This window comes from Haliotis rufescens, unplaced genomic scaffold (genome assembly GCF_023055435.1).
Source record: "Haliotis rufescens isolate VD_foot unplaced genomic scaffold, xgHalRufe1.0.p SCAF_1, whole genome shotgun sequence".
Classification (NCBI taxonomy): Eukaryota; Metazoa; Mollusca; class Gastropoda; order Lepetellida; family Haliotidae; genus Haliotis; species Haliotis rufescens.
The window spans coordinates 82,348,664-82,369,298 of record NW_025963779.1 but is presented as its reverse complement, the minus strand read 5'-3'; the positions used below and the strand labels follow the sequence as shown (position 1 = coordinate 82,369,298).

Here is a 20,635-nt window from a genome sequence, read left to right as displayed (position 1 = left end):
CCTGGGCACGCCATAAATCTATGATAGGTTCGAATCCCGGTTCACCCCGATTATTGTTCTAGGTTTGTCAGCACCATACCCGTGCTCGTGGGTTTCACCGAAGTGGTGAACGCCTGAGACCTGCATCACTTCGGGCTTTCCTCCCACATTAAGCTGACACGCCGTGATATAACTGGAATAGTGTCAAAAGCGGCGTTGAACCCAACTCACTCACTCACTCACTATCATTGCAAGTTTTATCTAAGGGCATCTTTGTATCTATCATTGTGTCCTAGATTGTGCGGGTGACATTGGGTTGACCGGGTTTCTGAACGGAGTCAACTAGTGGATAGCAACAATCCTTTTATCAATAGCATAAATATTTCTACTCGCTTGTTACCATACAAACCGCGACAGTGACAGTAATAGCATGGTTAGCAAAACACTTGTGCACAATCTTGGTACAGACAGGAAACAAACAAGTTCTATCCTTATTGATGTTGAGCTGATTGTTACCGAGATCCTGTTTCCACGGATATCAGTTACCCCGTGCCAGCTTCTCTGCCTGTTTTACAGGGATGTTACAGCATACCGAGCATCTGTATTCACTTCTTATGAACCCGTGCATTCATACAGCTTGCACGTCGGTTTTCGTTTCATACCTCAATGAACCGAAAAAAATACACCGTCAATCCTTAAACCAATGTGTAATTTGCATCTGTACTGCTGTGATTTATTGCAGATACCGACGGAGCGGTAGCTACAGGAATGTTAACTGCTGAGATACAACAAGCTTTGTTGAGGGAGAGCAGAATGCCTAGTGCGCATGTCCGTCTTCTGAATTTCCACTAAACCACATCTGCCGTGATCCTCAGAGCCTCCTTCATTAAAGATTTCCTCGACACACGCGCGTTTTAATATGACGCCGACTGTGGACTAACAAGCGATTCGGACCGCCGTGAAAAATGCCACAGAACTGTGCACACTGGAAAGTCATCATAACTAGGGATTTGAAGAGTTATGACATAAACACAGTCATATCTTATCAGGAGGGAAGCCATGTGAATGAACTCTGCATTGCAAGACAGTGACGAGTCACAGGGATAAACGCTGTGCGACCCATGCCAATGTATCTGTTATACTTCCCCCGCTCACCGTGCCCATGTATCTGATATTCTCCCCCCGCTCACCGTGGCATCACGTTCAACGCACACAGAACGGAGTGAGAATGCGCCTCTCGGTGAAGGCGGTTGTGAAAAAGATCGTCATATGCTTCGCGCTTCTTTATTGCTTTTCCTGTCTGCGAGTTCTCCTTCCCCAGCCCATTCAGCCGATGGGGGTCGTGCATCTGGCGCGCCTCGCCGTTCAGTGGCAACGCTTTCCTGTAGAAAAAGCAGACGACACATTTCGGAAAAATATAACAGTGCCTGTGTCAGTGAACGTGGATACTTTGGCCAAGCACCTTAATCAAACGTGGAAGAGTAATATATATTCGGCCAAAGATAATATTGACAAGCAGTTTCTACCGGTCATGACTGCGGAACAACGTCTAAAAATGTATGTGACATTCGAAACATTTCTCCAGGCTTGCGAATGGGCGAACTTGACGTACTTTCTGATTGGCGGGTCGTTGCTAGGCATGTACCGTCATCATGGCTTCATTCCGTGGGATGACGATATTGATGTTGCAATGAGCGCTTCAGACTGGAGGCAAATCCGCTATGTTTTATCACACATTCCAGGATACGAACTGTATGCCCCAAGCGATGTTCAATGGAAATTTTACATGAAAAACCTTCAACCTATTAAGAACAAACCTTTCAGATGGCCCAATGTGGATATATTCTTCTACACTGAGGATTCCACATATATATGGGGATTAACAACGGGTCTTAAAGGAGAACTTTTTGTTAAAAAGTCCGATTTATTTCCACTCCAATACCGTCCATTTGAAAACAGAAATGCAGCAGCCCCTTGCAACACACGGGACATCCTCATCAATAGGTTCGACGTAGATCTGTGCGTGTCTCTGTCCTATGGACACAAGACGGGCGCCAGTTTGGCTGACGTTAAGAAACGTCCCTGTAAGGAGCTCCATGGTGCTTATCCGTTTGTATTTAGGAGCCCTGGCATTGATGGAGGTATGATGGAGACTTTGAAAATTGGGGATCACGTGGTTAAGAATGTTACACTTCCTGTTTCTTGTAGTTCGACATTCTTATCAGGATGAAATTGAAGATCTCATATCAAATATTCAAAATTCCTTTTCGTGGTTCCGTTTCTATGGTTACTGGCACAAGTGGAGCCGGTCGATGTGAAAGAACATCTGGTGCACACAGTGTGAGTGTGAATTTCCTAATTAACGTACTGTCAAAGTTAAACACTCAAAAGCTATTTGTGAAAGCGGGGAGTGTGGATGTCTGTTTCTCTGGAGAAAAATGCCAATTCAAGGATATGTGTTCGTTCGAATTAAATATGTGCCTTTGAACAAGAAAATATGTATCTCAGCGTAATCCTTTGATGGAACGGGACGTTTCAGAATTAGGAAGATTGGAGTTTGTGTGTGGAATGGTGTGTCCCTGGCGAGTGAGCGGCGATTTGAAATGCCTCAGGCTTCAGATCTTGTCACTGCTAGTGGAAAGTGGACCCCAAAAAATCGAATACGGAGTAAAGGCTGTTTCATGTTTGAGTTCAACTCCACCGCCTGTACATATATGATCGGTGGACGTAATTACGGGAGCAATGAAATATATTACCGCTACGTCGTTCGTACACAACGCTGTGGGCGTTTACCGCCGTCACATCAACACAAATGACTGTTTACCGTCTCTCAGTGCACTTACAATGAATCTTCCACAGTTCTCACATAACGCCATATTTGTTTCTCATTGTTAGTCACGTGACAATACCCATTGGGGGAAAAACGTTTGAAGTATATTCAAATTTTTGCTTGTGGTATTTGATCCTATTGTATGTTTCTATTACTGCCACGATGTGTTTGAGAATTACATTCCAGTGTTATATCGATGACGATATACGCAATTCGGTGCCATAAACAACGGAGGAACCAGTACCTCTAAATTCGGTTGTGCTATCATGTCTAGGCGGATATATGTGACCTAGAATCTGTGAAGAAATTCATAACAATGGTGGAATCAAGCCCCGAGACCTCGCTACAGATTCCTGTGTATGGATTTCCATGGGGGGTATGTGATGTGCTCAAATCTACACCGCCAGACGAACCAACAGTCTGATAATACTCCCCAGCCGACAAGCAGTGAATGAGTGTCTCAGTTCAATCTCTTTAGCTAAGCAATATGGAATAATAATAGAGATTGTTAGCCGAATGTGTGTTCGTACCGTAAATATTCTATATAAGGAGTGAGTTGGGTTTAATGTCGCTTTTAACAGCTTAATGGAGGGAGGAAAGCCCAAGGTGATGCAGGTCTCAGATGTTTACCGCTTAGGTGAAACCCAAGGGTGCTAAAAAACCTAGTGACACAAACGGGGCGAACCGGAATTTGAACCCACAATCATAGAATTCTGGCGTGCCCAAGGGACGCAACTCTGCACAGCGAATCGCGGCGCCTCAGACGACTGGGCCACCCGTGCCCTATCTCTATTAGGAAAAAGACGAGCATAATACATGTATTTGCATCCCAATTATATGATATTTAGAATACGGAAACACACGGGGATAATGAAGGCTTTTTTCATGAATGTCATTCTCAAAATGTGCGAACTTGAAGACGCATTTTCATTCACAAAATGGGGCACGGGTGGCCTAGTCGTCTAAGGCGCCGCGATTCGCTGTGGAGAGTTGCGTCCCTTGGACACACCAGAAACCTATGATTGTGGGTTCGAATCCCGGTTCGCCCCGATTATGTTTCTAGGTTTGTCAGCACCATACACGTGCTAGTGGGTTTCACCGAAGTGGTAAACGTCCGAGACCTGCATCACTTCGGGCTTTCCTCCCACATTAAGCTGACACGCCGTGATATAACTGGAATAGTGTTAAAAGCGGCGTTAAACCCAACTCACTCACTCACTCACTCACTCTAACGCAAATTGGATGTCCTCAGATCTTTGTTTAGCGGTAGCGAGAACTTAGATCTTATTTTAATGAGACTGTCACTTAAGTAACCGCAGAGGAATATAATACATGACTTGACTTATTTGACTGACTCATTTATAAAATAGTGCCAAACGATTTCAGCCATGTTTGTTTACATGAACACCCATGCGTCGGGAAAGCTTCAGGTGAATTCTTTTGGAAAGTTATCGAAATGTTTTGGAACAAGAAGGCATCGCGTCGATGTATAGAACTTACTGAAAGTAGTTCTTGCTAGGGGACCTCATTTGCATATGTTTTGGATCCAGATACAAAGCTTATGGGATTGGTTTATCGTATCGATAACACTGTCCATTATGTTTTAAATACATTTTTACACATATTTCAACGTTATAATACTAGTTTTCACGCAGTGTTTGCAGCTAGTGTTCCCCGCTATTTGGAAGTCTCACTAGAACGGCTAAAATATGACCAGCTGACGTTGACAGAATAACTGCAATAAATGACGACTGTGTGAGTGAGTGTGGTTTTACGCCGCTTTTAACAATATTCCAGCAATATCACGGCGGGGGGCACCAGAAATGGGCTTCACACATTGTACCCATGTCGGGAATCGAACCCGGGTCTTCAGCGTGACGAGCGAACGCTTTAACCACTAGGCTACCCGACCGCCCCACGACTGCGTGAAACACTGACCATCTCAAGACGGGACTAGGTACAAGGAAATATTACAAGGGCTTGTACTGTTCGCCTTCGCGTAGATTACCATTTTGCGTCTGAAATGAAAATGTTTTAAAATCTTTGCTTGCTAAATTGTCTTTTTAAAGTTAAGAAAGAAGTCCAGAGAATCTCTGTCGAAGCAGCGTTAAACCAAACTCACTCATTATCTCGAATCCCTGCTTAACCCAAATTGACCAACTGATCATCAACCTCGTGTCCTCAGATGTCAACATCATCTTTCATTAACTCAATCACTCACTGTAACCGATCATTCGCGTCATCCAACATGGACATATCCGTATTTGACTGGGTGATACTACATGAAATGTGTGATACAATGTTACGATAGTGAATTATTTCAAACCTCTCATCACTATATGTTTTTCTCAATGCTTGACTTTCTATCATTTGTTTGTTTGTTGTTTAACGCCGTATTCGGCAATATTCCAGCCATGCGACGGCGGTTTGTAAATAATCGAGTCTGGACCAGACAATCCAGTGATTGACACCATGAGCCTCGACATACAACATTGGGATACGATGACGTGTATCAGCCAAGTCGGCGAGTCTGTTAGTCGCCTCTTCCAACAAGTATCGATTGCTGAAGACAAGTTCTAACCCGGATCTTCACCGGTCCTTTGTCATTCGATGGCTACGATCAGATTCTTCCATATGTCTTATAGCCTTGTTATCGTCTTCGCACTCAGTTTAATGAAACACACACGCAACTAGTGACGTCACAGGTTCATGTGTACACAGATTACCTGCGTAGTGATACATCGTTCTCTTCCACTAATAACGAATGTGTCATGCGCTACTTTGTCTGGTTTCTCTGTATTTGGGTTTTGCAACTCTTATAATATGATCCTTTTCTTTTTCGATCTATTAAATCAGCCTTGTTAGTAGTATGTCCTTTGTTAACGCCCGATACTTACATCGGGTAAGGTAATCCCTATAGAAAGTTTCCATTATCACATAGAAATGCATTAAAAACACAATGCATTATAAACTTGAAGTCTGACCTTATACCTTTCACGTGTGTAGCCGGACATTCCTCTATCACTAATCGTGCATAGTGTTTGGCTCGTTCTGTGAGCCATTAGCTCTGATGTTGTGTGGACGTGTTATCTTTAATCAGTATAATTTGGGATTCACGATCAATATATTCTTCCATGTTTTCACACACTATGCAATTCCATGTGTTTGTGATCTCACCTGACCAATATTAAGGGGAAGACCATTTCGCATTCGGGAGAAAATGTGTTCCTGACATATTTGGTCTGCTCATCCTTTCAGAGAAAAGCCATTACTGAAAATAACTGAGGGGCAAAGGAAACTATACCGAGTTTTTTCTGTGTGATAGAAAATTGAAAGAACGGTTGTTGAATGTGATTATGTCCGTTTAACGATCACTCATTTCTGCAACAGTTTGTAAAAAATAATATGTGGTTGGGTGTTTGTAAAAAATAATGTGTGGCAGGGTAATTTTGTGTAATGATAGATTGGTTCAATGAAAACAGCCATATGACCTCTACCATGTTTGAAAGGTAAATTGGTGCCGAAAAAAGCAAATTTATTGATTTTCAAAGCTACGATATCTAATATACCCACCAGCAGTTGAGTATTGTGAGAAAAAAAATCAATTTGTAAAACTTTTATATCAATTTGTTTTTTTAAATTGAACCATGTATTCTTTGAGTGTTGTCTAAGCGCAATCTGTTGGATGCTTTCACTGAAAATCAAGCATATGATAAAAGCAACCGAGAGGTTTAGTTTTTTTGCTTCTCAGTTTACATTGTAAGTAATCGATCTCTCGGGATCGGGGAGCGTTTGTCTCGACGCATTCTACATTTGTGTCTGAAACCTACCCCTGAGCAATTATTGTGAAAATTTCATAATTATAAGAAATCTCTGCTATAATCGTTTTCATAAGATAAAGTGAAATATATGTACCTATTGATACGATCGTCGATGGGCGAAGGTTTACTGGTTTCCGATCAAGTTTAAACAATATTGCCTGAAAACTATGAACCAAACTATAGCGGCCTAAACTGTGTTAAATTAATGGCCATCCTAAGGAGCAGTGAATACAGCAACAGAATAAGAATGGTCTTAAGTCATCACAACCATTGTTTTGATCAGTGAACCTTCGTCTGTAGCGGCACGCTGTCAGGTCGGCTGCGTGCAAACACCTTCAGCAAACGTCGGGCGAGGTGCGTCCCGAGTCGTGGAGTTTGACATTTGTTTGCTGTTGAATTAAATTGACTCAAAAGTGTTTCAGTGTTCGGTTTAAAGGGATATGTGTATATTTATTGGTCATGTTTAAGGATTATTGAATAAAACGTCTTATGCAAACAAGGGACCGGTCACTTATCATATTTATTATGGGGAGGGTCAGATGGAATCAGGGGAGGGTCACCAAAACAAAAAATATGACAGTCTCTAAGAAGGGAGGGTCATAAAGAATGAGACACATATTTGGGGAAGGTCAAGAACAAATGGACATGTTCTGATAACATAAAGTGTTTTTGCATTTTATCTCTTCTTTTTGGTGGTGGGGGGTGAAAATGTACACGGACATGGGGAGGGCCATCCAAAACTATGACTAGCATTAGGGGAGGGTCATTATTTTTCAGTACATTAGTGCAAAAAAAACTGACCCACCCCAGTGATAGATGACCGGTCCCTAATTTGAACTTTGAAATAGACGATCACAATGCGCTACAAATCTATTATCCTATTTTTGTCCTTTATTTTACATCAACTTGCATATACGTACGCATTCAGCTTTATTAAAATGAAGACAAAATGCAATTGTATGCATGGAGTCTAAAAAGGAATAAAATGTTTCAATCCATATGTTTTTGTTTTCAGCTATTATAGGGAGCGGTAGGGCAGCCTGGTGGTTAAAGCGTTTGCTCGTTACATCATGGGCCCGGTCGATTCGCCCACGTGGGTGCAATGTGTGAAGTCCATGTCTGGTGTCCCGCACCGTGATATTTTTAAAAGCGGCATAAAACCATATTCATTCACTCATCTATCTTTAGTCACGTGTTGCTGTGCTGGTTCTCTAAGACGTGTTCACACGGTTTAACAGTTACTATATACACAGCGACCTGCAGGTAATGGAGTCTGAAACAGACAGCGCAGTGATTGATAGCTTGAGTAAAGATCTACGTAATTGGGAAGCCTTGCTCCAAGGCTGTACTGAACTATAAGTTCGTGGATCTACAGTAATTCTATCTTAATAATCGGCAAGTCTAGTTAAGCCACTCCAGTCTTTCATAGAGCTATGCTATATTTCTACATAGAGGCTACATGTACGTATGTTTTATTTCTACATAGAGGCTACATGTACCTATGCTATATCTCTACATATACATATAGGCTACATGTACCTATGCTATATTTCTACATAGAGGCTACATGTACCTATGCTATATTTCTACATAGAGGCTACATGTACCTATGCTATACTTCTACATAGAGGCTACATGTACCAATGCTATATTTCTACACAGAGGCTACATGTACGTATGTTTCATTTCTACATAGAAGCTACATGTACGTATGTTATATTTCTACATAGAGGCTACATGTACCTATGCTATATTTCTACACAGAGGCTACATGTACGTATGTTTTATTTCTACATAGAAGCTACATGTACGTATGTTATATTTCTACATAGAGGCTTCATGTACCTATGCTATATTTCTACACAGAGGCTACATGTACGTATGTTTTATTTCTACATAGAAGCTACATGTACGTATGTTATATTTCTACATAGAGGCTACATGTACCTATGCTATATTTCTACACAGAGGCTACATGTACCTATGCTATATTTCTACACAGAGGCTACATGTACGTATGTTTTATTTCTACATAGAGGCTACATGTACGTATGTTTTATTTCTACAGAGGCTACATGTACCAATGCTATATATATTCTACATAGAGTCTACATGTCATGATGTTATATTTCGTAATTTATCGTAAATAAAACACTGCAGGGAGAAAAAACCATGCAGTGTTTTATTGTACAATAAACAACGACCACGAGTCGTTTATTACTTATATGAGATATCAACATTATGTACAGCCTCTTTAAGGAAGTTGATAAAAAGTACAAGCTTTATAAATAGTTACCTTAAGTTTAATAATGTTGACTCCCTGAATAGAATCCGACTTCGGCAATGTCGGACAAGTCCATTTTATGAACAGGGTGGTTACGTTTGGTATTTCCAAGATATTCTCACAATTTTCACGTCGGTTATCTTTACCTTTTCTCTCAATTCCGATTGTAATATCTCTCCCACTTTTGAATGCCATCGACCGGCAGTTGCGTTCATCTGCGATGCCCAGCTACATCTATGGTGAACAACACACTTCCCTCTCAAAGATAACGTCATCCAACATATGACGTTATCAAGTTACGAGCACATATTCGAATCTACTTAAATGACGTCGTGATAGCATACTGTTTTATTGTGAAATAAACTACGCTTCGTTCTATCTCATATTTCTGCATAGGGGCTACATGTAGGAAATGTTTTATATCTGCATAGAGGGTTCATGTAGGCATGTTTTATTTCTGCGTAGAGGCTACATGTGCGTATGTTAAATTTCTGCAAAGAGGGTACACGAACGTATGTTATATATACTCAACAACAAAAGTTCCTGTGACACCAATATTTTAGTGTATTTTTCAAACAAGTAAAGTTTGGTTTTCAATATTGTAGTAGAGGTATGGAATCAAGTCACAAAAACGCAACTGCTACAGAAAAACATGCATTCCATGCAAAAGTTGATTTTTTGCAAGCCCCATGCACTTCACTACCCAATAATGGGTATAAAAACATGTGCGTTAACGGGATTCCATATGCATTGTTTAGCATCGTGCTGACAACAACCACTCAGAAAAACATCAAAATTACACAATTATTCAACATTACGAAATGCCACGCCTGTCCGAAAATGAGCGTCTGCGATCCATTGGTATGCTTGAAGCAGGATCGAGTCAACGTGATGTTGCAAGACAATTTAACGTCCACAGAAATACCATTTGGTGTTTATGGCAACGTTGGCAACAGACGAATGCAGTCAGAGACCATCCTCGGGGTGGCAGGCCTCGCGTAACCAATAAACGACAAGACAACTGAATTCGAACAACGCACCTACGAAATTTATCCAGCCAGCAACAGTGAGTGCAAGAAGCATCCCTGGCCTTCGATGAATATCTTCACAAACCGTACGTCGTCGCCTCAGATGTGCAGGGATTGTCGCCAGAAGACCCGCCAGACGTCACATTTTGACAGGAAACCACCGTCAAGCACGTCTACAGTGGTGCAGACAGCGTCTACGCTGGAGGGCCATGCAGTGGGGACAAGTTCTATTCACTGACGAGTCTCGTTTTCACCTCAGCCACAGCGATGGACGGATTCGAGTGTACCGACGTCAAGGTGAACGTGACATCAATCATTGTGTCATGGAAGAAGATCAGTTCGGGGGAGGCAGGGTTATGGTATGGGGTTGGATTACAGCAAGACAGAGGACCCGTTTGATAGTGGTAGAGGGAAATCTCAATGGACAGCGCTACCGCGACGAGATCATCGGCCCTGTTGTTCTACCGTTTTTGCGTCGTCCTGGCCCAGGCATTACCTTTCAACATGACAACGCCCGGCCTCATATTGCTCGACTTGTTCAGGATTCCTTTCAACAAAACAACGTTAATGTCATCCCCTGACCAGCTCGTTCCCCTGATCTCTCACCAATCGAGCACATGTGGGATGAGATGGATCGGCGCCCTCGACGTCAACCATGTGTTCCACAGACACTCCAGGAACTTGCTCCAGCAGATATTGACAGATATCCCACAGGACTTTGTGCGACGCCTGGTCCATTCCATGAGACGAAGAGGTCTTGCTTGCATCGCAACGAGAGGTGGACACACACGCTATTGATTTGTAAGTTGACATTTTGGCATGTTCATGGGTTTTTTTTTTTATGAAATCACGCATTTTCTGAAGTCAGTATGGCAGATTAAACAATAACTTTGCATTAAATCTTATTCAATGTCACAGGAACTTTTGTTGTTCAGTATATTTTTGCATGGAGTCTTCATTTAGGTAGGTTATGTTTCTGCATAGATGCTACTTTTAATATTGTTATATTTCTACATAGAGTCTATATGTAGGCAGGTTATATTTCTGCATAGAGGCTACATGTACGTATGGTTTATTTCTGCATAGAGGCTACATGAAGGCGGGTTTTATTCCTGCATAGAGGTTACGTGTACGTATGTTATATTTCTGCATAGAGGCTACATGTAGGCAGGTTTTATTCTGCAAAGAGGCTACCATCTTCCCGAGGCAAATGAGTTAACTGACTATAAAAGTCGAGTTTGCACCCTTGACGAACTAGGCTGGTATTATGGAGTTATATTTTGGCTGGACTTACGAGTCTATGAATAGACCAATCAAACTCGCGTAACGAATTCGAAATCCGGTTCGTAAAATGTCGTGCAGATTTCTGTCGATTGCGGGATTTGCAAAGCATGTGCACCGCCAACTCGTTGACAACAGGTATTTTCCAAGTCTTTTCATGTTTTTAATCAAGGTGCTCACGTGATTTGATGCACTTCGCTATGTAAGACCAGTTTTATCACAATATAGATCTTGATTATCGATCAGATCGTTTTGACTGGGCGCCGCCATTTGGTTTGAAGCAAATGCAAGTGATACGAGAGGTGGAATCTGATTGGCTTAGAAGGGACATAACTCGTAATAACCCACTAGTGGCGCTACGGTCGAGTCCAGGAATTTCAGCCTAGTTCGGCAAGGGTGGAAACTGGACTTTTAAAGTCAGTTAGCTCCCTTGCCTCTGGAAGATGAGAGGCTACATGTAGGCAGGTTTTATTTCTGCATAGAGGCTATATGTACGTATGTTATGTTTCTACACAGAGGCTACTTGTAAGGTTGTTATATTGCTGCATATACGAATGTTTTATTTCTGCATAGAAGGCACATGTACGTATGTTATATTTCTGCATTGAGGCTACATGTAGGCGGGTTTTATTTCTGCATAGAGGCTACATGTACGTATGTTTTATTTCTGCATAGAGGCTACTTGTACGTATGTTATTTTTCTGCATAGAGGCTACTTGTACGTATGTTATATTTCTGCATAGAGGCTACATGTACGTATGTTTTATTTCTGCATAGAGGCTACTTGTACGTATGTAATATCAAAGAAACAAACAACGAGTGGGAGTTGTTTCTAGTACAAGAAAACATTGCAGGGAGAATAAATCATTTCTTGGATTTTTGAAAAATCATTCAAAAATGATTCGGTTTTCGGGTCTTTCTGTTCTGGTTTCTTCCTCTGTCGGCATAAATCTGCCATTACAAAACCTTCATCTTCTATTTTGTCGGGCTCTATCGCTTTCGACTGATCGCTGTGTCTATCGGTTATATACGTTGAACTTAAAGGACGTCATCACAGGCAAGGAGTCCTGACGCCATCTCAAGAATGACGTCATATTACAATTGAACTGATTATCCATTCACGGATAAGATCAATCTGCCAACAGTGTCTTTTTTCCAGTCTTCACGGAAATAAAAAGTGAAATTGGGATATAGTCAGCTGGGCACCAGCGGAAAAGAGGCTTATTTAAGATTTCCACTTTTTCCTGTATACCTAAAACTATTTCTATTGCATGATGGACGTATCTGCACACGATTTCCAGTGGGTAGTAAGCTTGCAAGTGTGTGCGTGAATTTTCAGGGGGTCAAAATTGCATAATTTGAAGGGTAATACATAATTTGACAAAATTGACTTAATTTTTATTAAGTCATTAAACTATCCAAATTATGTCTTTGATTACAGACAAAAGGTTCGGTTATCTGAATTTGGCAAGCATTTTGTTGCATTTAACTGTTATTCTGATTCTCAGTGAAAACATTGATACAAATCATGTTTTTTTACTTCATTTCAAATCTTGTGAGTAGTTAAAACACTAATTCCATTGAATTACGACAACAACACCACTATTACTGTGTATCGAAATGTGCCTGAACCATTGTGCTATCCTATACAGAAAACAAAATGAAAATTTTGATAAGAATATTAACAGTCCCCACCAACCAAAAACAATACAAGATTTATCTTAAATGTCATTCGCGTGCAGACTGATCCGATAAGAGCTGTCTTGGCCTTACTTCCTTGTTGGCTGTGTCTACAGAAAATTCTGCCTTGTAAATTTGAAAGATAAACGTGAACTGGCATGTTGTAGCATGTAATTAATAATATTATATTACCCAGGGTGTTATGGCCTCGTACAGATCACGGTGTGGGGTTGGTTGGTTGTTTTTTGTTGTTGTTTGTTGTTTGTTGTTGTTGTTATCCCACGCCCCTGGGGACATGGCGACAGATCCAAGTTCAAGAATGCTGCAGCTGTATGAGACAACTATGTTATGTTGCAAGTTCTTGCAAACATCATAATACCTTATCACACGATACCCAAAAGATACCAGGGCTGTGGTATGGTCTCTTCGTTACCCCCCATACCCCCTGTTATTTTAGCGAGGCGACACAATAGGCGTCGACAAAAAAGGCGTCTGTAAAACTTAGACACCGTCACTAAGGAATGAGCTCGTGTACATCCCTTACCAAAATGGCGGAAGGTGTCCGGTATACTGATTTACTGCCTTATATGTTATTTCGGTTTACCTTGGTCACTATTTCTATTGTTTATTTCGACCTTGTTGGTCACATGGGTCAATAATTTGATAATTTCAGTACATGTACGTATACCTGTGCGTGACCGTATGAATGTATGACGGCTGGCAGAGTAAGGCGTCGTATCCCACAATCAGTGGACACGACTAAGTAACAATGGCGATTTTGTCTCTGACTAAATCGACAGTCAAGACAGTTGACATGATTTCAACTTCTTCAATGCACTGAAAAAGTGAAGAAGTTGAAATCAATTGTGAATACTGTGAAAGTCTTCATTAATACTTCGGCTTCAAAATATGTTGCTAAAACGGGTAGAAACAACATTTTTAGTCCACTAGTCCTTATAATGATAACATATAGCAAAAACCCTTATAAATGGCAAATTTCTACTTATCCTTATGATACCTTAACTATTGGGCACTTTTGCAAGGACTACAGGACTAGTGCATTCGGGCATTATGAGGTACCCAAAGGCTGAAAGACCGAAATAGGATGTGACCTTGATACGTCACAATGGCATTCCGCTGCTGCACGCTAGGCTTTAGGCTTACAACTGACGTCTCTCTCGAAAAAGACGCATGAGTAGAAAGCCCACGTGACCATAAAACAAAGCAAACAATTGAGCCTCCTTTCAGATTTACCATCGCTTGGAGTGAGTGGGTGAGTGAGATAGGTTTAACGCCGCTTTGAACAGTATTTCAGTTATCAAGCGAGGCAGGTCTTAGACGTTTACAACTTTGATGAAACCCACGAGCACGGGTGTGGTGCTGACAAATGTAGAAACCTGATAGGGGCGAACCGGGATTCGATCCTACGATCATAGGTTTCTGGCGTGCCAAAGGGACGCAACTCCACACAGCGAAAAGCTATACACAGAATATTGTTATATGTTATCGTGAGTACCCGTGAAGATCCGAGTTAGAATTTATCTTCTGCAACCCATGCTTGTCGTAAAAGGCGACTAACGGGATCGGGTGGCCAGGCTCGCTGACTTGGTTTATGCATGTCATCGTACCCCAATTGCATAGATTAATGCTCATGATGTCAATCACTGGATTATCGATTATTTACAGCCGGATGTTATAAAGCTGGAATATTGCTGAAAGAGACAACAAACAGACAACCAATGTTATCTAGAATTTAAACTGCATGTACAAGATCCACACTGATTTAACGCATACGTGCAGATTTGCAGATTCGCTCGTCACGCCTAAGGCCCAGGTTCGATTCCCCACATGTGAACAATATGGGGAGAACCCATTTCTGGTGCTCGTATTGTTCCAATGAAACCAGTGTGTGGATGTCGATGATGAAAAGAGTGCATGTCAAACGGTCGCGGGGTCTATCGCTTTATCATTATCGAAGATGAAATATCATTGTTATTCATAAGGTATATGTCAATATGAGAATACATCACCGTCTTCGAGTGAATGAAGTTGGTTTTACTTTGTTTTTATCATTATCTATCGGACCCACCTAGAATGGATTCACACATAACTTGATTGCACCCAAGCCGGGTCTTCGGTGTGAAGAACAAAGTCTTTTGGAAACCCATGATGAAATGCTTGTTGCAGTGTCTTTGGATAATCACACTTGTATCACAGATGATAAAATAAAAGATGTCGAAGTAAGTGCTCAAATTACAACATCTATCAATAAAGAGGTTGATGCAGAGAGCAGTAAGAATGATGTTTTACCAAATATAAGCTAAATAAAAACTCTGAGAAAAAATATTCAATATAAACTTCATGCAAACACAAATGTTACTGACACAGAAGATATGTGTAATAACCCTAAGTCTGTCCCAAATAACCACACACATTCTGTGACAAATATCCCAAGTCAAACAACTGTAAACACTGATGTTGTCAACCAGGTACTTGATAATTTGAACTTTTCAAATGTACTGATTAATGCTCCTACTCCTTGACATTTGTTCTGATGTAAATGTAATAGTTAATTCAAATGATGACACAAATCATGCTCACAGTGTATCTGATATTCTGAATACCATAGCTCACACACTACTTACACGTCCAAGGAAGCCTTTAAGATAAATGTACCAAGCAAATCAAATGATGTTCACAATGTTTATGATATAATTGACTCTGTAAATATTTTGAATAACCATGTTTCCTCTGGGTGAAAACATTAACATCAGTAAAATTGGTCTCAATTTTACTGATGTTAATGTTTTCACCCAGACATATGCAAACAGTAATTTACGTAATAACAGTGATGTCAAAGATGGCCTTAGACTAACATTTAGTCTCTGAAATCGTATATTACACAATATCCTTTTTGACTCTAAAAATAAAAATTTTTCCCTATGCTGATTTCAGAGACTAAACATTTTCAGAGCCTTCCTATGTGGAATAGAGCTAGCTTGAGCTGGCTAGACTTGCTTTTTGCTTTTTCTAGATTATTATTTTTTCATAAAATAAATATATTCCACGGTCATGGTGCAGGACTAAGATTGCCTGAATTACCCCAGCTATTTTTAACACAGTTCATGAAGCAAAGATTTCATATAAATCATTGAAAAACAAATTTGTACTTAATAATGTAAATGCTGTAAACCATGGTTCTGAATATCTAGTAATTGTGATATTGGTAATGATGTCAATGTGGGTTTTTTCGACAAAATTCGAAATTATTCACTTGTCAAAATATCTGAAAAATAGTTCCGTATATAAGTGCAAATTAATTGAAATGTTGGTTTAAAATAATTGATAATTGACAAAGAACTCTCCATTCCTGAAACTAATGGAGCGTTTGAACAATACAACGACGTCACATGCGTGTTTGAAAGGAAATAATGTATTTCGTGTAATTATCTAACATTTCAAGAATAGCATTCCTGAACCGCTATGTTTAAAACAAAATACATGCACTGCAAGCTAGCTAGGTGCACTGGAGTGTTTGTGAACCTGGTTTTGCACCATGCAAGTGATGCAAGGGTGATAGAACGTCCTTAGGTAAACCGACGTGGACACTGTGAATACAATTTACAAAAGACTCCTCGTTACTCCGGGTCCCTCCAGCCAGGACATCTTGCATTCCTGGTGGTTTCTGCTGGTGTCCCCACGAGTGCGAAATCGGGACCCCCGGAAGCGCTCGTTAAATCTCCAACATCATCATCATCATCATCATCATCATCATCATCATCATGGTATCTTTGTCCGTACTAAGTATCAAACTCCGTGAGGTTCAGGGGTAGAATTGATCTTTAGCAACCAATGCCTGTCATAAGAGGCGACTAACAGTGTCGTGTGGTCAGACTCGCTGATTTGGTTGATGCATGTCATGAGAATTGATGCTCATGATGTCAATAACTGAATTGTCTGATCCAGTCTCAATTGTTTACAGACCGCCGTCATATAGCTGTAATTTTGCTGAGCGCGGTGTTAACAACAAACAAATAAATCTCAGTACATATAAACATTTCTTTAATGCAGACATTTGACAAATTTCAAGGGGAGCGATTGCGTCCTGATTTACAGGGTGCGCTGTGTACATATCCCGTAGCTGCAACATGGTTGCTACAGTATGGCTTGGTGACTGCATGCAATCCTCGACATTTAATCTGATATCAGACGCACAAAAACTCTCCAACGCACCTGTTGGCTGCTATCTCCAAAGGTGCGACCTCTATGAAGGTAAATGTTTCGTGGGTAGATAGGTCCTTTGCAGTGAAGGTTACATAGCTACGGGGAAATGTGCCGACATATTCACTCACGGGGCAGGGTAAGCAATGCACCTGATGTAATATGCAGTACTCCTAGAGATATCTTTGTTTTCTCAAAGATGTAACATGTCTGTGTGTCTGCGTGGGCACCAAGTTCTCCAATCGCGTCTAAGCAATTATGGACCGGGGACCTACATTGCTTTTACGAAAGGGGAGGGGTGGTGGTTGTCAAGTTATTTTAGTCAGTGATAAGGGTCTACTAAGATAGTAGACAATGGACCATTACAGCCTATCCTATGGTATACTAAGAAACAAACATGCATGACATTGTAAAAAACATGACATTGTAAAACAAAGCACTGTCCACGCAGTCACATCCAGGTCATATTATATGACACCCGCCACAACACACCAAACACGCATACGCACGCACACACGCACACACACTCGCACGCACTCACGCACGCACATATACACACATAGCTCCAATTACAGTTATATAGTATCAGACCCACTATAAAACAACAGATCACACACACATTACATCAGATTACGCGCGCGCACACACACACACACACATGCACAAACATACCCACAAGACATAACATCACGACACAACACACGACATCAGATCAAGCACACACGCGCACGCACACACACACGTCATTTCAAACCATATCATGTCACACTCTCAAACACAATAACAAACGAGCAAAAAATCAAAACCACACCACTAAACCAACACAACCGCATCTCAACACGCCATCTCAACACAACCGCTACACACCACACCAACACAACCACACCACACCAACACTAACACTAACACAACCACACCAACACAACCACAACACACCACACCACTACAACACACAACACCAACACAAATGCAATACACCACACCGACACAACCACAACACACCAACACAACCACACCACACCAACACAACCACAACACACCAACACAACCACAACACACCAACACAACCTCAACACAACACACCAACACAACCGCAACACACCACACCAACACAACTGCAACACACCACACCAACACAACCGCATCTCAACACACCACACCAACACAACCGCAACACACCACACTAGCACAACCACAACACACCAACACAACCGCAACACACCAACACAACCGCATCTCAACACACCACACCAACACAACCGCAACACAACACACCAACACAACCACAACACACCAACACAACCACAACACACCAACACAACCACACCACACCAACACTAACACTAACACAACCACACCAACACAACCACAACACACCACACCACTACAACACACAACACCAACACAAATGCAATACACCACACCGACACAACCACAACACACCAACCCAATACAACTACAACACACCACACCAACACAACTGCAACACACCACACCGACACAACCACAACACACCAACACAACCGCAACACACCACACCAACACAACTGCAACACACCACACCAACACAACCACAACACACCAACACAACCACAACACACCAACACAACCTCAACACAACACACCAACACAACCGCAACACACCACACCAACACAACTGCAACACACCACACCAACACAACCGCATCTCAACACACCACACCAACACAACCGCAACACACCACACTAGCACAACCTCAACACACCACACCAACACAACCACAACACACCAACACAACCACAACACACCAACACAACCTCAACACACCACAACAACACAACCGCAACACACCACACCAACACAACCACAACACACCAACACAACCACACCACACCAACACAACCGCAACACACCAACGAAACCACAACACACCAACACAGCCGCAACACCCCACACCAACACAACCACAACACACTAACACAACCGCAACACCCCACACCAACACAACCACAACACACTAACACAACCACAACACCCCACACCGACACAACCACAACACACCAACACAGCCGCAACACACCATACCAACACAACCACAACACACTAACACAACCGCAATACACCACACCAACACAACCGCAACACACCACACCAACACAACCACAACACACCAACACAACCGAAAAACACCACACCAACACAACCGCAATACACCACACCAACACAACCGCAACACACCACACCGACACAACCACAACACAACACACCAACACAGCCGCAACACACCACACCAACACAACTGCAACACACCACACCAACACAACCGCAACACACCACACCAAAACAACCACAACACACCAACACAACCGAAAAACACCACACCAACACAACCGCAATACACCACACCAACAAAACCGCAATACACCAACACAACCGCAATACACCACACCAACACAACCGCATTACACGAACACAACCACAACACAACACACCAACACAGCCGCAATACACCAACACAACCGCAATACACCACACCAACACAACCGCAACCGCAATACACCACACCAACACAACCGCAATACACCACACCAACACAACCGCAACACACCAACACAACCGCAATACACCACACCAACACAACCGAAAAACACCACACCAACACAACCACAACACACCAACACAACCGCAATACACCACACCAACACAACCACACCACACCAATACAACCACAACACACCACACCGACACAACCACAACACACCAACACAACCGCATATCAACACACCAACACAACCGCATATCAACACACCACACCAACACAACCACAACGCACCAACACAGCCGTAAAACACCACACCAACACAACCGCAACACACCAACACAACCGCAATACACCACACCAACACAACCGCATCTCAACACATCACACCAACACAACAACAACACACCAACAACACACCAACACAACCGCAATACACCACACCAACACAACCGCATCTCAACACACTACACCAACACAACCACAACACACCACACCAACACAACCACAACACACCAACACAACCGCAATACACCACACCAACACAACCGCAACACACAACACCGACACAACCACAACACCCCAACACAACCGCAATACACCACACCAACACAACCGCAACACACCACACCGACACAACCACAACACCCCAACACAACCGCAATACACCACACCAACACAACCACAACACACCAACACAACCTCAACACACCACACCAACACAACCGCAACACACCACACCAACACAACCTCAACACACCACACCAACACAACCGCAACACACCACACCACACCACACCAACACAACCACACCACACCAACACAACCACAACACACCAACACAACCACAACACACCAACACAACATCAACACACCAACACAACATCAACACACCACACCAACACATCCGCAACACACCACACCAACACAACCGCTACACACCACACCAACACAACCACACCAAACCAACACTAACACAACCACAACACAAC

General features: G+C 42.1%; 1 protein-coding gene across 7 annotated transcripts in view; it reads left to right on the top strand.

Moving 5' to 3' along the window:
* Positions 1-3,871, top strand: part of LOC124136903 — a 32,275-nt gene extending 28,404 nt beyond the window's left edge. For all 7 annotated transcript variants that reach the window (XM_048402356.1, XM_048402348.1, XM_048402369.1 and 4 more), the window contains exon 2: positions 722-3,871. In XM_048402356.1, the coding sequence (XP_048258313.1) occupies positions 1,142-2,209 (1,068 nt within the window). In that variant the 5' untranslated portion in view covers positions 722-1,141 and the 3' untranslated portion in view covers positions 2,210-3,871. The remainder of the gene's footprint in view (positions 1-721) is intronic.
* Positions 3,872-20,635: the final 16,764 nt, after the last annotated feature.